This window comes from Solanum tuberosum, unplaced genomic scaffold, assembly GCF_000226075.1.
Source record: "Solanum tuberosum cultivar DM 1-3 516 R44 unplaced genomic scaffold, SolTub_3.0 scf00265, whole genome shotgun sequence".
In the NCBI taxonomy this organism is placed as follows: domain Eukaryota; kingdom Viridiplantae; phylum Streptophyta; class Magnoliopsida; order Solanales; family Solanaceae; genus Solanum; species Solanum tuberosum.
Genome location: NW_006239189.1, coordinates 380,560 through 402,070, shown reverse-complemented (window position 1 = coordinate 402,070; position 21,511 = coordinate 380,560). Strand labels below are relative to the sequence as shown.

The 21,511-nt window shown below is 34.4% G+C and overlaps 2 protein-coding genes across 4 annotated transcripts; one reads left to right on the top strand and one right to left on the bottom strand.

Annotated features, from left to right (window-relative positions):
- The first annotated feature begins 5,444 nt into the window (after positions 1–5,444).
- Positions 5,445–10,859, top strand: LOC102592614 (BES1/BZR1 homolog protein 4). 3 transcript variants are annotated; one of them, XM_006358027.2, is made up of 3 exons: positions 5,445–5,802; positions 9,467–10,224; positions 10,317–10,859. In XM_006358027.2, the coding sequence occupies exons 1-3, from the start codon at positions 5,587–5,589 to the stop codon at positions 10,318–10,320; spliced, it is 978 nt and encodes a 325-aa protein (XP_006358089.1). In that variant the 5' UTR covers positions 5,445–5,586; the 3' UTR covers positions 10,321–10,859. The 3 variants fall into 3 exon arrangements, with proteins under 3 accessions (XP_006358089.1, XP_006358087.1, XP_006358090.1); XM_006358025.2 differs by having other exon boundaries at positions 9,464–10,224; XM_006358028.2 differs by lacking the exon at positions 10,317–10,859 and having other exon boundaries at positions 9,467–10,228.
- Positions 10,860–11,847: 988 nt separating this feature from the next.
- LOC102592270 (uncharacterized) lies at positions 11,848–17,357 on the bottom strand. The gene is made up of 5 exons (XM_006358024.2): positions 17,072–17,357; positions 13,938–15,332; positions 13,444–13,644; positions 12,671–12,866; positions 11,848–12,232 (listed from the first exon to the last, which is right to left on the bottom strand). The coding sequence occupies exons 1-5, from the start codon at positions 17,171–17,173 to the stop codon at positions 12,054–12,056; spliced, it is 2,073 nt and encodes a 690-aa protein (XP_006358086.1). The 5' UTR covers positions 17,174–17,357; the 3' UTR covers positions 11,848–12,053.
- Between the last annotated feature and the right edge of the window lie 4,154 nt (positions 17,358–21,511).

Sequence of the window (21,511 nt, the reverse complement as noted above, 5' to 3'; positions counted from 1 at the left end):
AAAGAAATAGTATCCTGTTTGGCCGAGCGGCTTCGTTGGAAGGTTGTGGATATTGAATTCATTTCTTTCTTAATTATTAATCTGTCTCATTTTATCTTCAAATATTTATTATATTTTTATATTCATAAATAATTTAAATGATTTTGTGTTATTGGTTCTTTTTTAGTTTACACTTTGTTTGGATGGTTGTTATGTGTTGTTTCATAATGTATTCTATTGTATTGGATTGACTTGTATTGTTTTAATGAATACAATGTTTGGATAGATTGTACTGTTCTCTGTCGTTACATAATGTCTTTGAATGATAAACCTACAAAAGAAGAAGAAGACTACAGGGTAGAGCTACTATGAAAATGTAGAGTAAAGACGATGAAATATAATTATTAAATAATAAATAAAGGTAAAATAAGAAGAAAATATTAAGGTAACGATGTGATCACACCAAATCGGTCGTTATATAAAATGGGTCTTTTCGTCGTTACCTAATAATGGATTTAACTAATACGATACAATAGAATTTAAGTAACAATCAAAACAAAAATTGTATTTAAACTAACAATACAATACAATATAATTAACGGGTAACAACCAAACAAGGTGTTAGTTGTTAAGAAGTCCCACATCGGTAGAGGGATGGGAATTTGGTCTCCTTATATGGACTTGGGCAAACCTCCTCTCATGAGCTAGCTTTTGGGGTTGAATTAGGCTCATGTGTCATTTTTTTACATGGTATTAATTAGAGTCAGACACATCCTAATTTGTTGTTCACCGATGTTTGGCCCCCATTTAGAAGTGTTCACGCTCCAGTTGAAGTCTCCATCCCAATTCCCCATTTAGAAGTGTTCACGCTCTAGTTGAAGTTTCGGCGTGCGGGAGAGTGTTAAGAAGTTCCACATCAGTAGAGGGATGAGAATTTGGTCTCCTTATATGGACTACAAACCTACCCCTATGAGTTAGCTTTTGGGATTGAGTTGGACTTGAACAAACCTATCCCTATGAGCTAGCTTTTGGGTTGAGTTGGGCCCAGGTGTTCTATATTTATATTAGTTATCATACATTTTGTTCATTTTACTTGTAAATTATATTAGATATTTTATTTTTGTTGTTATTGCTATAATTTAATTATGATTTTTTTTGTTCTTAATAATTATAAAAATTAGTGACAGAGTTAGAATATCACAAATAAGACGAGAGGTAAAAGAAATACACCAAAAAAATCAAGAAAATTCACATATATATGTAAAAAGTATTCGCGGGTGGCCACCCCAACTGGATTTTCTCTATGTTCAAGGTTCAAACTCGAGATCTTCTGATTAAGAATGAAGCAGTCTCAGCACCGGTGCTATGACAACTCATATCGAAAACGTATTATGTTTTGTTGTTTAGTTAGTGTTGTTTGCTTGTGGATGAAGAAAATGAAAAATCTATTTGATGACGCAACTGCTTTGCTAAGCTAACTAGAATTTCTTGGACCCTCCGAAACCGTGTGGCATTATTTTCCAATGGCATGATGATCTTTCTAATTCATTAAGGAACTAGTTGGTAGCTAGTAATGTACGAAAGAGTTATTTTACGCAGATATTAGTTAGATAGAGTTTAGTTATTCTATATTTATTATATATATAAAAAAAAATGCTATATAGATCGCATTGTGACCTATATATGTATTAGATTACTAATTATAGAGATTTCTAAATTATTAACTAAACATCGAATTATTTTTATATATGAATAACTTATATAAATAATATTAATAGCATTATATATATTTTTTTATATAAAAATGTAGTAAAATATATTGTATTTGTACAAATCCTAGTTAAATTTACCCCTAAATAGTCTCTAATTGAAATTATATGTGTATGCATATGTAACACACTCAATTGTATATGTATATATATGTTTTCAAAGTAAAAATTTAATGTATGTCTGACCAATTATACGTGTTCTCAAAGGAAATTGGATGTATGTGTATGAATGCAAGTCATCAACAGTATATGTAGCCAACTAGATTTAATATATATCAAAATAGAGAAAAATTAAGAATAATAGCAAAAGAACAATTAGAAAAATTGACAACTTTGTATGGCTCATAACGTACAAAGAAAAGCTAAAAGAAACAACACCCAAATATATTACCTAGATACAAACGCAGCAACCCAATGGGAATGTAATGATAGATCCTATAAAAAGACAGGACAACAGTAAAGATAGCAACAATGTAGACAGTCAGAATAGATAAAAATAAAATGTAAGTACTTACGTCATGAAGAAAGAGACATAAAGAAGAGTCTTTTATATATATTAAAATTGTATGTAAGAGAAGCGGAATGAATGTGAAGCGTATATTATATGTCTTACGATCTCTGGTGAAGCAGCGTTGATTTTTCAATGACCGACTGAAACACCAACGGACAAGTGAAGTTGGGATGGGTAATGCTGAATAGGATTTTTAGATATATACACGTGTATAAGCATATACATGCTATAAAATTACACGTAATTTGGCTATGCAGATTCTTTAATTATTTGAGAAGCGTGACTATAAAGAACAATAAGAAAGTAAAATTAGCTACATCGAATGGTTTTTTCTTAATTTAAGTGTGTTAAGATTAAATTGAAAATGTATTTAAATCATGCACTTTGACCATATAAACTACAAGTCTGCAACTAATTCATGTCATCTGTTCATTATTACTAGGCATCTAGGTGAATTCGTGCATTGACTACACACCACATACTCAGACGATTAGCATGGTCCTCCCTCATTGAAGAGTCACATATTCAGGGTTGACCAAATCATCACTATTTTATCAAGGTGTGGCCACAATCTTAATTGAGTCATTGTTTAGTATGTCCAAGCTTGACAATGTTATGGATATTTGAGTCCCTCAGAACGAAACTTCCTTATGAGTCGTAAGTCTTTGCGCGTAGCTTCTGATCTTTGATATTAAAACTAAAGATAAAGAATTGATAATTGAATCAATAACCGTAATTATTAGACTAGCACTTAAATTAACTATTACAGTATCTATTGATGCATCTTATATGTTTGATCTTGATGTCATTGTACAAAGAATCCTAATGCTTGCTTGGAGAGCGCATAACAAAACCTAATTTAACATCAAATAATAATGTGATAATTTATCTTTTATATGGGTATTTATTTGCAGTAGATATTTATTTTATTAGTAACTTTACATATCCCTCCCACCACTAGACTCTTTAACTCATTATTGGACTGGACTTTAGACCCACGTCTCTTCACTTTGGGAAGGTAAGCCCGACTACTTAGCCAAATACTTCTAAAGGTGAAGTTTAACCAAATGAAATAGAGAAAATCACATTATATATATATAAGACTCTATATTTAGGGAGGACATAATTTAAAAAGGGGAAATTGTATATAATAGCAAACTATTAATTCAAATTAAATGCTATAAATATAGTTTGATTTAATTGTACCCCATAGCAAACTGTTGCTATTGCACCTTTCTCCTGGTAAATCTCGCTCGCCACTCTCGTTCTCTCCCTCGCCTCTCTCATTTTTTATACAAACGCAAGTGTATAAAGTGTGTTTGTGTTTGTATAAAGCAAGAGAAAATTGTATATATACATATATTTTCGTTTCCTTCTCTCCCCTCTCCCAGATCTCGCTCGCCACTCTCCCAGATCTCGCTCTCTCACTCGCCTCTCTCACTTTATACAAAAACGCAAATGTATAAAATGTGTGAAAATTGTATATATACATATATTTTCGTTTCCTTCTCTCCCCTCTCCCAGATCTCGCTCGCCACTCTCCCAGATCTCGCTCTCTCACTCGCCTCTCTCACTTATACAAAACGCAAATGTATAAAATGTGTGAAAATTGTATATATACATATATTTTCGTTTCCTTCTCTCCCCTCTCCCAGATCTCGCTCGCTCAATCGCCTCTCTCACTTTATACAATTGATCTTTTTGTATATGTAATACCAAAGCATATTATACAACTGCTTTCTTTTGTATATGTATAGCGAAATATACATATTTATGTTTGCTATGGAGTCGCGAATTATGCAAACTTTGCTATAGCATACAACTATGAATTTTGTGTTTGCTATATGTGAAAGTTGCTCATTTAAAAATTGGCGTCAAAAAGTGGTTTTCGTATATGTATTTGGGACCCGCATTGATTTTTTTATTATACCTAGTAAAAACTGCAACGTGGTGAATGTCTTTAGAAACTTTGTGTTATTTCATAATCCACCACCATTGTTTTTACCTTGATACATTGAAAGCTTTATAAATTTATCCATAAATTTGATTTAGATACTGAGAATATTGTTTGTGTCAATTAAACACCTAAAAGAATAATAAAATATTCTTATTAAACATTTTTTATATAAATTTCAAAAAAGATTATTCGTGTTTTCAAACATCTATTAGGTAGTTAAGTTAACTATATAAAATATGTTTTATCATTTAATTATACACACCAACCTCAATTGGAACAAATCTAAAATTTAATATCTTATTCAAGCAAATGTGCATGATTAAAGAAAGTGATATACATGGTAACCACTTGACTATATTCACAAAAGTTTTTCAAATTTTCAAATGAATATATCTAATAAGAACATTATAATGTGTTTTAAGTATTTATATAAAATTTATTAATATATTTAAAGAACCATCGATATATTAAACTTTATTTTGTTTTGGCTTTGTCGATAGACTGTTTGTATATTTATTCAAAACAAGTCAAAGTATGTAATAGTAGTAACTATTCTTGATAACACTTCATCTTTTTTTTGAAAATCTCAATTTAAAAAAGAAAAAAGAAAAAAGAGACCTGGAAAGTGGAAAGAACATCTGTTTTTATAATTGAGCGTAGAATTTGTACTTTTCAGTCCAAAATTTTCAAAAGCGTTGATTTCGTACCCCGAATTCAGAAACACAATCATTGAATTTAGCCCCTTTTTGAATTTTGACTTGGTCATCTATTTTTAAATTCCATTTTTACCCCCACATCCCTTTCTTGACAATTTCCTCCCAACTTTCAACTAATCTGGATAATGTGGGTTAAATTGCGATTTAAGTTATATTTCGTGATTAATAATAAAGTATTTATCTTAATACATATCAACCATAGGTAATATAAATTCTATTCTAAACTTAATAACGAAAGAAATCTAATCTTTTTTCATCTAACATAAAATTATTGTATTCTACTTTTTAACTGAAATTATAAATTAGTATAACAGAATTATAATTTCAGAATAATTTAATTCAAAATACCAAGTGACTCGTTAAATTTATGTGAAAAGACTCAACACGTGCACAACCCACGTTAAGAGGACTTTAAATCAATAAACAAAAAAATCTCAGTGGTAATTTCGTAGTTCTCTTTCATATTCAGTGGCAAAATCCTAACTTCATCTGTTCATATTTAGATCAGAAACTTGTCATATTTAGCTCAAAAGAATGTCTTAAGTTTTTTCCCTTTCTATTTCCAGGTTTGGCAAGCCCGGTCCAGAAGTAAACCGGTCGAAGAATTTTAATCCGGTTTAAGTCTTCTATTGCGGAGTATTCGGCGGCGTTGTAATGACTTCCGGCACGAGGCAACCGACATGGAAGGAGAGAGAGAATAATAAGCGGAGAGAGCGGCGGCGGAGGGCGATCGCCGCTAAGATCTTCGCCGGATTAAGGATGTATGGTAATTATAAGCTCCCGAAGCACTGTGATAATAACGAGGTATTGAAAGCGCTGTGTAAAGAGGCTGGTTGGATTGTTGAAGAAGATGGAACTACTTACAGAAAGGTAAACTACTTTTTGCTCAAATATCACCATTTGTGCAAATATATTGCAATTAGTAAAGACGAATTAAGCCGAAAATATCTTTTAATTTCTTACTAGTTTTTTTGCTTTTGAAGATTAGTGCTTCATTTGTGCAACGAGAGGTTCGGATTTAGTAAATTAGTTCTATTTTCATCGCCAAATTTAGAGGAAAAGCATAAGATTGAAAAGACGAATCCTCTCCATAGATTTGTTCTGCTCCGTGTATTTTGTGCATAGTCAGAAGAGAGCTTTCAGAAAGTCTGAACATTTCACCCAGAGGTTAATTTGACGATATTGCCCCTGCTTACTGCCAGGGTCCCACTTTTTCCTTTGAATTTGATGGACTGTATGGACATTTTAGCTGATTCCAGGGTTTTACCAGTCCTGTGTTTCGAAATCCTGAATCTGCAGTCTCTTTATGAAAAGGGTAGTTTAGGAATCAAATCCTAAGGTTCAATAGTAAAATCATGAAAGTACAACACCTTGATGTATGGTATCAGAATCCAAGTCTCTGAAAAGAAAAATATTATTCCTCCTTGTTATGTGACTCCATTTGACTAAGCATTGAGTTTTATAAAAGAAAAGAATTGAAATATTTGGTCTTAAATATGCAAATATCATTTCTGTGGCTATAGACTTTTGACACTAGTTTTAAATATGACGTAATATTTTTGTGACTATACAACTTTTTACACTTGTAATCTGAATATGTATAGAAGCTTGTTGTCAAGGATAAAATGAGATGTTTAAATTATTTCCTTATTTAAAGAAGGGGCAGTTTTATTTAGTCATCACTTCGTCACTTAAAACATAAAGAAATGAGAAGCGAGGAGTTGTGGTTTCATAGGTGAAGCTGTGCGCTTTATAGAAATGTGCATTTCAAATATGATGCACAAAGTAATCCCAACGAGATGCAGTGGGTTCTATGAATCTCAACTTTGAGGAGTTGGATTAATGTAAGCACTATTGTATACTGCATCTGAAGTTTGTTATTTTAATTGTAATTTGATCATTATAGAGAAGTGTGCGCTTCACTTCTCACTTTTCGCTTCAACGCCCATGGACTTTATTGTTCTTTTGTGCTGTTTGCTTTTGAAAACACAAGGAAGGTGTCATTCCATTTTGGAGCAGACTAAAAAGGGAAATAGGTTCACTTAAACAAGGAGTAATATTTCTTGTGGTCTATTTAAATCCTTGCTGGACAGAACTAAACCACCAATATGAGGAAATAAAAAGATATCAACTCCTTTGGTTCCATTATTGTTGTTGGTTCCTTTATCTTTATTTTATTCCAATATTTATTTTCATAATTATAGTTGAGGCTGTAGAGCGTGTGGGGATATCAATTTTGGATGTGATGGGGAGAAAAACTGTTGATGTGCTAGGAGAAGAATGGGTAACATTTTTAGCTGGGTTTGTGGTTTAATCATATAGTTGACATTATCATTGGATATGGACACCCTTTCTCGAAAGTTGTTGGGATGGTAGGGTTACAGTGGTCTAATATTTTTTAGTGCAATCATTCTATGTTTTCTATGGCTTGTTTTGGCAATAGGGTTATGTCCAATTTTTATGTGTGTATTTGGATGCTTTATCATTAACATATAGGACTTCAGTGGTTATGTTATCCAAGTCTTGATCAATGGGATGAGAGGGTGGACCCAACATAACATGATTGCTATGGCTGAAAGTTGAAAAAGAGCTATTTGAAAATACGCAAGATGATGGCAATAAGGATTTTGGATTTTTTTCAAGTAGGCGTCAAGTGGGGCCTAAATTAGGAAATTTAAAGGCCAAGAATAGATGTGGTTGGACAGATAAATGCTTTTAAATGGTTACTAAATTAGGAGTTTCAAAACATTAAGTTCAAAATATTTCGGTACAAATTGAAGATTGTTTTACGGGAATAGACTTGGCTCTTTTTGGACCAAGAGAATACTCATCATCTTGCTGTGGGTAATTTGGCTTTTGCACTACTTCGTTAGCCATTTCAAGCTACTGGAAATCTTGTGTTGGGGAAAAATAATTCACTGAAATGTTTAATTTAATAATCCACAAGTCTCAATTTAATATTTCTAGTTTGACAGATGTATCTATTAGATTTAGGGGAAAGAGTTGAATATTTGAATTGTCCTAATTAAAAAAAAGAGTTGAATATTTGAATTGTTTATTGATTATTAGCTAGAAAGATGTAGGTTCATATGTTGACCTGTCGCCTGTGGAGTATAATGTAGAGGAGAATTGTGATAAAAATAGCAAACTTTGCCTGCATAACTGTTACTATATGAAGCTGAAGACATTGCTTAAAGGGACACCGTTATGGTGAGGTTTTAAAAGAGAGTATCTTTTGGGACAAATAATATTTCAACTATGTTCTTTAATTTCTTGTTGCTTCTTTGGACAGCAAACTTACTTTCAATTGCTGAGCCACAGTTACATCTGCTTGAAACTCTGTGGTTGACCTTAACTGGAAGATTTCTTTATAATGTGTAAAGAAGTATGGAATTCTGCAAATAAATGTTGATGGCTTTTTGGTTCTCTTAGTCACTGTTTTGACTTGGTAGCCACCAAATGTATTAGCCGTGATACTGGTTGTCATAAAAGGGCATTACATTGTTGCTAGCTTCTTTGCCAAATTATTAGATGCATGAACTATCATGTGGATACCAAACACAAACAGGGCATTGTACTCTCAATCTCTCGACATGTTTTTTTTCTTGAAGAGAAGTTGGTTGGTCAGTGTGGTGGGAAGTTGGTTCCCTACAGCATACAAATATGTGCACCTTTACAAAAACATAGATGTAGGCTAAGTTGCTTGGACTCTCCACTTTTGGTGCCGCACCCATGTCGACACGACATGGGTGTGGGTGTGGGATCCGTGTCCGATTTGGTCAACGGATTTCGGTCTTTGACCAAAATCGATGGGGAAAGTTTGGACAATTTTAATGATTACTATAATCAATACAAAAGCTAAGGTGAAATTGAAGAAAATGGAATACCTTGTATATAGAAATTTCTGTGTCACTCCTTTTCCTTTAATCTCCTTTCATGATTCTCCTCAAGTTCTCCAAATAATATCTGTTAATTTAGGTTTTATAACTCTATTTTTAAATATTTTAATTGTTTTTAGGCGAATCCCCGCAGCCATATCCGTACATGGATTCATATCCCCAAATCTTAAAAATTAGATCATGAAAGATCCAACCTCTAGATCTGCACCCGTATCGGACGCCCGCACCCGAGTCCGAGCAACTTGGGATGTAGGTACTCCTCATTTCAAGAGCGAGAGCTTCTGATTTCGATAGGGATTTTGGTGCTACTGATAGATGTATGCAAATGAGCTGATATATTACTAACTGGTAAATCAATGCATTCTTTTGTTGGAGCATTGATGTATATCTGGTATAAGTAATAACTAAGTTACACTTCACCTCTAATTTAAGCAGTTGCAGTCATGTAAAGGGAACAATTTTAAGCTTTAAAAAGATCTGGAGACCTCCTTAATCATATAATCTATCAAGTCAGGGCATTGCAAATGTCAGTTCTCTTTCTGCTTTTATAGCATAGTTCTGGGGAAGGGTTCGCTATTGTTATTATTATTTGATTTGCCCCTTTGTTGTTGCTTATCATTTGTTCTCTTCAGCAGGGATGCAAGCCAGTTGAACGCATGGATATCGGTGGTTCTGTCTCTGTAAGCCCTTGTTCATCTTACCAACTGAGCCCTGGTGCTTCATATAATCCGAGTCCAGTTTCATCATCTATCCCTAGCCCGATCTCATCCCATTATGTTTCCAATGTCCAAAATAATTCTGATCCCAACTCTCTTATTCCTTGGCTTAAGAACCTGTCATCTGGCTCATCACCATCCTCGTCTAAGTTTCCCCATCATCTGTGCATTCCTGGAGGTTCTATAAGTGCTCCTGTGACTCCACCTTTGAGCTCTCCCACTGCCAGTACTCCTAGGATGAATGATAATTGGGAAAATCCCACGGCCAACTCTACATGGATACAGCAGCATTATCCCTTCTTGCCATACTCAACCCCTCCTAGTCCGGGTCGCCAAACCCCACCGGATTCAGGATGGCTCTCTGGTGTTCAAACTCCACAGGATGGGCCTTCATCTCCCACATTCAGCCTTGTCTCGTCAAATCCATTTGGATTTAAGGAGCCATTATCAAATGGAGGGTCTCGAATGTGGACACCTGGACAAAGTGGGACATGTTCACCTGCAGTTGGACCTTGTATGGATCAAACAGGTGATGTACCAATGTCGGATGTTATCTCAGCAGAGTTTGCATTTGGCAGCAATATGAAGGGTGTAGTAAAGCCATGGGAAGGAGAAAGAATTCATGAAGAGTGCATCAGTGATGATCTTGAGCTTACACTTGGAAACTCCAGCACTAGGTAAAAAGCCCTTCCCTTCATCTTTGTCAAGCTTTTTCCAAGTATTTGTTTGTTGGAAGTGTCTGATTGGTGCTTCATTTGCTGCTTTGCAGATAGGGAGTGTGTAAGGATGTAAAAATCTATGCTTATACGATCATCGCAAAGTTTGGACATTTTTTAACTTCCTTGTGTTGATCATCCCTTCCGAATGTGAAGATACTCTGGTATGGTGAAAATCACAAGTCTCAAATACAGGGTAGGAGCAGTCTTGTTTTTTTTTCCCCAAGAATAGGCTCATGTGGAGCCTCTTTTTTTTTTTTCCGATTGGGTTGTGGGAACGTTATCCTATTTTCTCTTATATTCTCCCCTCTTCTTTTTAATTCTTTGACCTTTTCAGTGTCGAATATGTTTGTAGTTACCCTGTTGTAATTGTTCACACGATATAGTAGTAGCTAGAGTTGACCAACAAGAATATATCTTTCATTTCTAAACAGAGTGCTTTATTGATGAGTAGGCTCTATCAAGATTGCCCAAGTTGTGATACCCACAAAGACTAATGTAATAACTGCCCATTGAATAATCTTGAATGTATTGGAATTCTGAGCCTATTAAGCAATAATGGAGGATTCTTAATGATATTTCAAAGGTTTGAACAATTTTGGCTGGAGTTGAGAGATGAGGCTGCCATCAAATTCTTAACAGTTCATCAACTGTCAATTTTATTCTATATGTCAGTGTTTTAAAAGGCAGACGTTTTATGTAGTACAAGGCGAAACTTAAGCCTCAAGACACGGGGCGTAGTCTCATACATATTCAATTTTATAATTTAATTACTAAGAAAAGTAAAACTTTCAATTATTTTACAAATAAATTTGATAAATAACCTATAATATATATATATATATATATATTACCAATAATGAAAGAAAAAAAGTATTACAATTACTATTTGAGAAATATCATTACACCAACAATAAAAAATATGATTTAAAGCAAAAAAGATTAAAAAAAACACCCAGGGCGTATGTTTTTACATCCAAGACTTACATTTTTACGTTTTGAACTTACACCCTATGAATCTACATCTTTCATTTGCGCCCCAAAGCGTTTTTGGTACGCCTCGCCCCGAAACTCGCCCCAAAAAATGTTTTTGAACACACTGCTATATTATTCAAGTTTATTTTAATTACCCCAATGGTGTAATGCTGTTGACTTCTAGGGGAAAAAGAGGAAGATCACTTTAATCTCCTTTTTTGGAGAAAAAAGTGGCTCACAAGGAGTGGAAAAGAACACTTTATATTTGATCTCTAAGTCGGTACATAGCAATCTAAGATGGACCATCACTTGTAGGAATGACATAATGCTAATCCATGTTCCACACGGCCATGGAAGCATCAGCTTTTAATCTATAAGCTACATGAGAAACACAAAATGTAATAAATATTCTACATCTTGCTATCATACATATCCAGATAATAGAAAGGCAGGCCAATTAACTTGTCATTGCCCAGAAAAGTGTACCCAAGTCCCACAAGTTTTTGAAATGTGGCAGCAACACTTTCAAATGCAAATCTAGAATTGGGGTTATCAAGAACAATGGATTAATAATCGCATAGTTCTTTTCATCCATTTTTTCCTTTTCCATATTGAATGCCAAATTGCCAATAGATTCAATTGAGCTTGGATATTCTCCCAGCAAAGATCATGATTATATTTACAATTTTTTCTTTCTGCCAGACTGTACAAATCACTATATCTATTTAATCATAATTCACAAAGAATAGTAGTAATCAAGCTCCAAATTACCAACCCAAACGTTATGTACAACACACTTGAGACGTAAATGACCTTCAGAGCTTCTGGTATAAATCAGTGAGTGCACGATATAGGGTGGCTGCAGCAGGGGGATTTGGCAATGAGCCAAGGAGAATTTCTGAAGCTTTTATTGACTGGCTACCATAAAATCTGGAGTTTTCCCGTGTTCGGGTAGTCACAACACTCCCTTGTAGGGAACACCCAACAAAGGCACCTGTACCAAAAAAAAAATTTTAAAAAAATACCACTTTAAACATGGATATAAGATGTAACTAGGCTGTTAGAGAGAAAGCATCAACTTAACTTCCTGTGATATAAATAAAAGGTGTATTCATAATAAATGCAGTGAGAAAATTGGTTTGAGGCTCACTAACTTTCCTGAACTCTTTTAAAGTTAAATTAACATCAACAAAAATTCTATGATCATTTTCTGATGAGCAAATTTTCTGCATAATTGATTATTCCAATTTTTTTTCCACAGACAAGAGTGTGGAATATAATTAGATGAATATTGTCTGGCCATCAACAATCGTGTTGATATAGAAAGCAGATATATAACACATGCCAACTCTATCTTGCAATAACTGAACATACATATCAAATAACAACATGCACAATATATGTGGAGTCACAAACAAAGTGGACTTGATACCTTTACTGCAGCTGTATGTATAACAAGCGGCATAGCCACCAGTACCGGCACGAAGATCAGCTTCGGCAGTTCGTCCAATGATCCCCGCAGCAGCACTCACACCAGCTCCAAATGAAAGATGTGCATCACCGCCAAAAGTTTTGACAGCATCAGTAGTTCTCAGGACAATAATGAAGTCAGTAAGTTCTCCACCAGCCTACAAAATAAAAATCTGTTTCATGATTTACTGATGGCAAGTTTGTCTGAAAAGATATGATATTTCGATTAACCTCCTTACAAAATTAGACACTTCTTGAAGAAACAACATTAAAGAAAGAACAGAAAAGCTGGAACTTTCAACAAATTGCTAATCCTCTCTAGTATCTAACTTCTGAACATGCATCATTCACTGATGATCAACTCTAAACAGATTCGGACAGGGCTTAGTATGAAATCCAGAGAAAAACTGCAAAGCACCTCTTTTCCATCCCAAATCATCTCAAGATGGTATCTGAATTGCCTAGTTACCCATGATCATCCAAAAGTCACTGGGTAAGGATTTCACATGTGGCAATCAAGACACCACCGTCCATGGGGAGCCATATGCAATGCTAAGATTTATTATTTCTTCCCACAATGGCGAATGCCTCTCAATACAGATAGGCAAAGTGGCAATTATCCTCAATCCAAAATCAGTTGCAATCTATATGAATCCTCTATATCTGCACCACTCTATACAGGTAGGAATAATCCTTAACTACATTTAGCAGACATATAGTAGTAAATTTATTCACCTGAGCACCCCATCCCACACCGAAAGAAGAAATGGCCGAAGGGGGAGACCACGAACCATCTTCTCTACGTGCAATCACCAATCCAGTTCCGACATTGTAGGTTACCATCACTCCAACTTTCACGACTGTAAGTATGGCAAGGCCTCTTGCATTTTGTAGAATAGCTTCTGGAATTTTCTTCTCAGAACTCAATATACCAATCTGAAATTTTTTGTTCAGAGTATTTCAGGCAGCCAATAAATCAAGAAATTAAATAAAAAAGAGATCATGCTTGCTTATTGTTTGCATATAAGATGCATACCAGTAGAACTCCAAATGGTGGGTGAGATGTTAGAAGGTAATTAGTACAATAATGCAGCAATTGGTTTCTTTCAAATCAGACTGAAGTATATAGCAGAGAGATATACATATTGTGGGGTGAGATATCAGTGTTTGCTTCAGTAGTGTAGATATGTAAGAGATGCAAAATTTAACATATAGATAGAACTTCATACCTTTTCATATCCCCGAATAGTGTTAGCGGCCTTATAAATTTCGTATTCCATTGACTGTCCCCACGGGAAGTTTACCCAGGATCTCAATGTGCTCAAGTCAGTGAGGTCATGGGTTGGCAACTGAGCAGCACGGCTTACTTGATCCATTAGGTATGGCTGCACAGACTCAAGCCGTACACAACATACATCACATACTCGTTGTGGTTCCCCAGTGCAAAATTTTTCAGGGAGCAAACTCCTTCCTTTAGTACATTCATTGCAAAATAATCCTCCACAAAATCTACAATGATGCCTGCTACACATGATAGGGTGGAACCGCACATTACATAACATACAAGTGGAAGATGCACTGTCAGGCAACCATTTAGGAGGATCTGCCTCAAGAATTTCCTGGGCATTACCAAAATTAGCTTCTGTGAGGGTTTGAGCCATCTCTTTCCAAGCCTGCTCAACGAGATGGCTTGATATCCACGCCATGTTGCCTACTATATCACCAGACGCAAGAGAATGCACTTTTCCTCGTGCTGCGAGTAACATATCCAGAACCACATCCCACATTGTCAACTCCTTGTCTTCCCCCATGCACTGATTCCAATCTGTGTCACCTTCGGGAAGGTACCTTCCATTTGAGCAGAAGCCTCTACTCCACTCATCATGCTCACTCTTCGACATTGGAGGAACTGATACAGGTATCCAAGACCCAGTTTCACCAAAAAGTGGTGAATCGTAGCAGAAATATTTTTCTTGATTTTGGTGGCACATACTTCCGTCTACATTTTGAGATGACTGAGTTTCACATTCTATATTTTCAGTTAATTGTGGGTAAAGAAGGTTTCTTTTTATGTCACTTTCGTTAGTCTCTTGAATTAAATTAACATTAGAAACTTCAGCTTTAACCATTCCATTAGTTGTGTGTGCCCCCTTCTCATAGTTTTCTTTTGTGCACAAAGGTGAATCATGATCAGTTTCTTGCTGTCCACCCATGGGCTTGCCCATGATATAACTCTTATCGTTGTTTACATGACCTGCACTTTGACCAAATGATTCAGAACCACATTTTCCTCTTTCATCCCAGTTGCTGCTGATAATCTTCTCAGAACTCCTCAAGATATTGTTCTGTCTCAGGGTTATAGAATCTTCTTCAGATTCCTCTTTCCAGCCGTCCATATGATACCTCTCACTAGCTTCTCGAGTGTCTTGAAATGACTGTTTACTGAAAAGTTCCTCGGCTTGAGTATCTAGACGACTCATCGAACTTGTGTTCTCAGGAATTTCATTCATTAGGTGTACAGCTACTCTGTTATATTCTTCATGCTTACCCGTTTTTACAATGTTTGAACATATGACTGGCTCAAAATCATCCAGGCCTGTGCTATCTCCAAACTTACTACAGTCCTATCACCAAAAAACATGATAAGTGTGCATTCTCATCTCAAACTTTAAAATTAATACTGCAACATTTTGCCTACATGAATAAATAATTAACAGGATAACATTAGAACAACTAACTACTAACAATTGGCAAATATCTCTACTTCACCCAACAAAAGAAAAAGATCTCAATAATTTGAAACGGGACAGACCAATGAAGAGACAAGTAGTAACTATCAGCATAAAACTAAAACTTCCAACACATGACTGTTCGCTTACCTTTTGGCGAAGAAAACTTTTGGAAATGCTTACTTACATACAGTTGATCTAAGATGAAGTGGGATATTTTGAACTTCCTTTCGTGATTAAAAAAAACTAGAAAGTCACATCTCCTACCATTGATGAGAGACAGCTAAGTTGTAGCAGAAAGGTATTCAATATTCAGCAGCAGCTACTTTACTTGTTATCATATATACTTCTGATTTTAAATTTTTAATCACCATTGGAACTACCCACCCACCCGAACAGAAAAAAAAAAGAACGAGAAACAAAGGAAATTCATCTTTTCTTTTTTTCTCAATGACTAATTGAGATGATGACTACTTAACCCCACACTTTAACTGCCATTTTACTCTCCACAGATAATTGCACCCCAAAATCCTTTGATTATTTACTTTGAATAAATAAACCTCAAAACCACAACTTCTTCAGAGAAATCCCATTGCCTATATTACTGTATTTTTTTATAAAGTCAAATCTCCATACGAATGATATCTCATTCGTATTCCAAGTTCGTTAGTAATCGTTTACGGTGGGTGGATAAGCAGGAAGGGATCCCTGTGGTTAGACTAACTGGCCGAGAAGGCTAGTGAGGTTCCTGCTATGGTGAAGTGAAAGATCTTTCACTATAGTGGGAAGAAGACAGGTGGGAGCGAGCCGAGCGAGAGCAAAGCAAGTTTCAGTGGTGGGCTGTCTTCGCGGTCCCATTTTAGACATAGTAAGAAGAGTAGAACATAACAAAATCCACATTTTTTTACTCTTGAAAGCTCATTAATTCCTTAACTAAAATAGGACAATTCTTTTTGGATAACCGTGGTGTCCCGATTGGCTAATTCCACACCCAGTGAAGATTGAGGTGGTCTGTGACTGGGCTAGGCCCACCTCAGTGTCAGAGATTCGGAGTTCTGTTGGGTTGGCAGACGGTTCGTCGAGGGCTTCTTACCAAAAGTATTGATTTCGATATGGCAATCAATATCTAGCACACCATATCCAACTCTAAAAGCAGGTACCGCAATTGGCTAATTCCACGGTATACCTGCCACCTCCATCTTGGGATAGGTACCAAGAGTGTCCACCAAGGCTAAAACAGATAAAAAGATATCACCTTGGTGTTTCTCTGATGGGATTTGAATCGTGAGACCTCACCATCCTCAACCCACTTCATTGACCACTAGGCCACACCCTTGGATAGCAAAATAGCCCAAATTTCTTCCGATAAATCTCACCAATAAATTCAACAACTAACCAAAATCATAATTTTTGAAACACCGAAAATTTTACTAATAAAGACAACAACTTTATGCAATTGAAGCAAAACCCAAAACTTGGCACAAGTCAAAATCGATTAAACAGCAGCCCAAACAAATATCGGTTCGTCTGATCAAGTCCAACCAAATCGAACAGCACAGAATATACCACAAATCTAAAAAAAAATCAATCAATATAAGAAATGGTAAAAGATGAAGAATCGCAGAGAGAATTACCGATTGAAGAAGTGGATTAGAAACCCTAGAATAAGAAGTTGAAGAAGGATCAACTTCTCCTGGAGTAGCAAACTTGGAATCCGAATTGTGATGGGGCTCCATTATTTAAACATCGTTTGGTGGGTAATTAAATTAAATTAACTTCACAATCAATAAATAAATCTTCCCTTTTTTTTTTCTCCTACGGTCTATCTTCTTTTCGTCGTAAAAATTGAGAAATTGGACGAGACTTGAAAGAGAGAATATAGAGTTTTGATTGATTAGAGGATGAGATGGTCATGGAACTCGTGGCGTGTCCTTTTAGGTGTCTCTAATTTTATTAGTATTATTAAGTAGGCAAAAGACATAAATTGCCCCCAAAATTTGTACCAAAAAGTTATTTACACACTTTAACTAATGGGACGACCTATTACACACTTTAACTACATAAAAGTATATTTATTTCCCCATTCCGTCACCCAACCCAGGACATTATGCCTAGAGTGAGAGCCACTCGACTCCTAGTGAAGCCACGTAATAAAAGACCCCAATCCTTTTCATTTTATCCAGACCCGTTTCTTTTCACCCAAATCCGTTTTATTTTACCCTAGTCCATTTATTTCACCCACCCGTTTCCTTTCTCTAAGAACATCAAAACCTAATCATAAATTTCGTCTGTAAATCCTAATTTTAGCTAAAGATTTCTTCAATTCTGTAGTGTTTTTGAAGCAGATGATGGTGACTTAGTAGATTCTCCCATGTTAGATATTATTTTTTGTAAGTTCTTTTTTTTTGCGGGAGAAGGACACCAGAACAGGAGGGGCTGTGGAGAGAGAAAGGACACCAAAGTTTTTCAGAGAAAGAATTGAAGAAGCAGAAATTTTGTGAAAATGAAAAAGAGAGGAATGAATCAAAATGGAAAAGAGATGAATGAATAATAATGAAAAAGAGTTACCTTTGATTCAAAAGAAGGAATTTTGAACTATGTTTGAATTTAGGGTTTTTGATTAAGATTTTTGGGTGAAAATTTAGGGGTTCTTGTTCATTAGGGTCGGGTGGGTGGGTTATAAGAAGAGGATGGGAATATAACCGTTGGATTGGGTTTTTTTAATTAAAAAAATAAATAAAAATGGCTTTATTAGCGTGTTGACACACTCAACTATGTGGAGCGAAACGCACCTTGAGTTGAGTGACGGAAGGGGAAAATAAATTCACTTTTATGTACTTAAGGTGTGTAATAGGTCTCTCCATTAATTAAAGTGTGTAAATGACTTTTGGGTACAAGTTTAGATGGTAATTTATTAAGTACTCTCTTCGTCCAACGTGGTGTATTATATCAAAAATAATTATCTAATAGTATTTGTTTACTTTAAAGTTAAAAGGATAATATGATAATATTACCCCTGTTATTAGTATTTTTTAAAAGGGAATAGTAGACTATTGTTGGATAGAGGGAGTAGTAAAACTTGGTGTGGCCTTCTAATACATTTTCTAACATTACACTCTTTTTGATTAATTAATTTGATAAATATTCTTTTTTTTAAAAATAACAATAAACCAATAGTTTAAAAAGGGAAAAGGAAATAAGTCTTCAGACATAAGACTATTTAAAAAAAAAAAAAATCCTCATTTTATTATTCACTCAATCAAGTATGAATTACAACCAATTGAACCTACTCTTTTTTATTTCTTTTAACCCCTCCCTCTGAGCTTTTACCTTTTTTCCTCCTGATGACTCAATCACTCGAATTCATTAAGATTGAAAGTGAAGGGTGCTTACCCTCCAATCAACTCTCTCTTGTTTTGTTTGATGTCTCTCTTGAACCTACTCATGTAGGAGGTTAGCAAAGTTTTATTTTATACATTTTAAGTTTTCTATTGATTCATAAGAATATCAAAATTAATAAAAATATGATCTGTCTACTCGTTTAAATTAGTCAATAACTCACTTATTTATTAACTTTACCTCATTTTAATTCATGGGAATTCAATTTATCTAAAACTTATGCTGATTTAAGCTAAACATGTAATTTAAATTAATTTTAAAAAAAAAAACTAGTCAAATATCTAAAAGTTTACTTGTTAGTATGTTATATGCTCTTTGTTCGTAAAAAAGGAAGAAAGTACATGGTGATATACAATGTGTGTATATCAAAATTGAGGTGTTTATGAGTTCATTAAAAAAATTATTTGATCATGGTGTCAAATGTCAATTATAAGTGCTTATCTATGTTTGAAAATCAAAACTCTCTTCAATTTTAAACTATAGATATTTAAAGTTTTAAACTATAGACATTCTCCTCATATTTTAATTAAATTTTATCATGATTTACGTACGATATTAATAACCTTATCTAAATAACTTCATATATGTCTTTAAAAATCAAATGGTTGGATCAAGGCAGTTGCGAGATACTTATAAGTTATACCAATAAGATGTGTTTAGCCTAAAAGTTGAAGGATCTATTTAAAAGCCTATTTATATCGGTTGTAAAGATCAATTTTGAATTTGAATCAAATTATTACTAAAAATACATGTATAATTACATAAATACCAATAACTTTAAAGGACATATGAATGGATTTTGAGCAAATTACAACATTATAGTAGTACCAAACAAATGACAAAAAATTTAATTGACTTTTACATTTTTAGAATTGCACCAAAATACAAGTAATTTGTGATCACCAACCTCCACCACTAAAACCACCACCGCTATGATTGCCGCCACTCCAACTACTACCACCGTGATCATTGCTCCAACCAACACCACCACCAATGTTCCCACTTGTGTCACCGTGATGATGACCACCACCTCCACCACTAGTATTATTTGTGCTAGCATCATGAGTATGACTTGTACCCATATTATTATTATTATTGTCACCACTAACATAATTATTATCGTTACGATCAGTACTAACATCATTTTTTTTCGTTGTATCGCCACCATGACATCGATTATCTTTCCCACCATCATTATTATTATCGCAATCATCAATTTCTCCTCTTGAACGAACTGGCGCGGAACTTTCGCGAGTTTTTTGTGTTTTATTATCACCACCACCACTATATGGATTATTCTTACGTTTCGTGGAGGATTTTGCACATGCAAATATAACTATCGCCATCATCGAGATCGAAGCAGCTATCATGCCAACCATGAATATTGTTTGCCCGGAATTCTGAAATGCAAGACTTGCTCCATTTTTTGTAACAGAAAGCCTAACCATTTTCTATCTATTTTTTTTTTCTCCTCTGGGTTGTAAGAGATATTTTGGATACTTAATTATAATTGATCATTTTTTTCAAGTTGCTGCTATATATAATGAAAAATAGGGGATTAGGCTTAATTAATGAAACAATTACGAGGAAGCCAAGTTCATCACGACCTATATCAAGTCAAATTCTAGAATTCATACTTTGATGTGAATTTAATACTCCATACTCCTTCCGTTCAATAATAGTTGTCCGCTATACTATTTTAGGATGTCTAACAATATTTGTCTACCTTATGAAATCAATGAATAATTTTACACGTAGTTCCTCATTTACCCTTATCATTAATTATAGTTATTGACTCATTTCCCTGTTACATTTTTCAAGACATTATATTTATTATATTTAAAGGGTGATATAATAATATTACCCTTCTATTATTTATAGTTTCTTAAGAAGTATGTAAAGTCAATAGTGGACAAGTATTATTGGACAAAGAGAGTAAGTCTTAATTCCCGGACCACCAAAATTGTAGTATTAAAATGGTGGGGGAATTTCAATTTTCATGTTTAGTTTTGGTTGTTGGTGTGGAATATTAAATGAACGAATTATTCTTGTCCTTTGTCCAAGTCATTGTATGGTTGATTAGTTTATTTTGACCCAGATTATTCTTGACGCGGGGAAATTAGAACGAGCTAATGAGAAAAGTAAAATGCAATTCTATTATAATTTTAAAATTAAGTTTTGTGGATGATCATGAAGTCATACGGTCGTCTTGTTCGACTGCTCATTGATTTTTGTATCTATACTAGATTTTGTTGCCTGTGCTATGCACGGGCCCAATAACATAAATTGTATGTTTTGGGGCTAATAATGAAATTTTTGAAGCGATTGTTTGCGTGGATAAAGGAATAAGTTTTTTTATCACAAACATGTACTTTCTTTGATGCTATTGAAGGCACAATAAGACTACCCACATACAACATTTTTGAACAATTTTATGTTGTCAATTATCACGATTTAATTTTAAGAATCAGTCAATTTTTTTTTCTGTTTTTTTAATAAATATTTTAAGTTGTCAATTATCACGATTTATTGTATTTTATACATAATTTTTAACGATAGATTAATTTCAAGAATCAATCGAATTTTTTTAAATGTATTTATTTTTGAAATATTTTATGTTGTCAATTATCATGATTTATAGTATTTTTACGATAGATTCACTTCAAGAATCAGTG

What these genes read in the sequence shown, in the direction of transcription:
- LOC102592614 (XM_006358025.2), top strand. Translation starts at nt 5,587, where the DNA reads ATGACTTCCGGCACGAGGCAACCGACATGGAAGGAGAGAGAGAATAAT. An exon ending in ATGGAACTACTTACAGAAAG is followed by an intron (nt 5,803 to 9,463) that starts GTAAACTACTTT and finishes TGTTCTCTTCAG; the next exon opens with CAGGGATGCAAGCCAGTTGA.
- LOC102592270 (XM_006358024.2), bottom strand. Translation starts at nt 17,173, where the DNA reads ATGGAGCCCCATCACAATTCGGATTCCAAGTTTGCTACTCCAGGAGAA. An exon ending in CTATTCGGGGATATGAAAAG is followed by an intron (nt 13,645 to 13,937) that starts GTATGAAGTTCT and finishes AAAAAATTTCAG; the next exon opens with ATTGGTATATTGAGTTCTGA. An exon ending in TACATACAGCTGCAGTAAAG is followed by an intron (nt 12,233 to 12,670) that starts GTATCAAGTCCA and finishes TTTTTGGTACAG; the next exon opens with GTGCCTTTGTTGGGTGTTCC.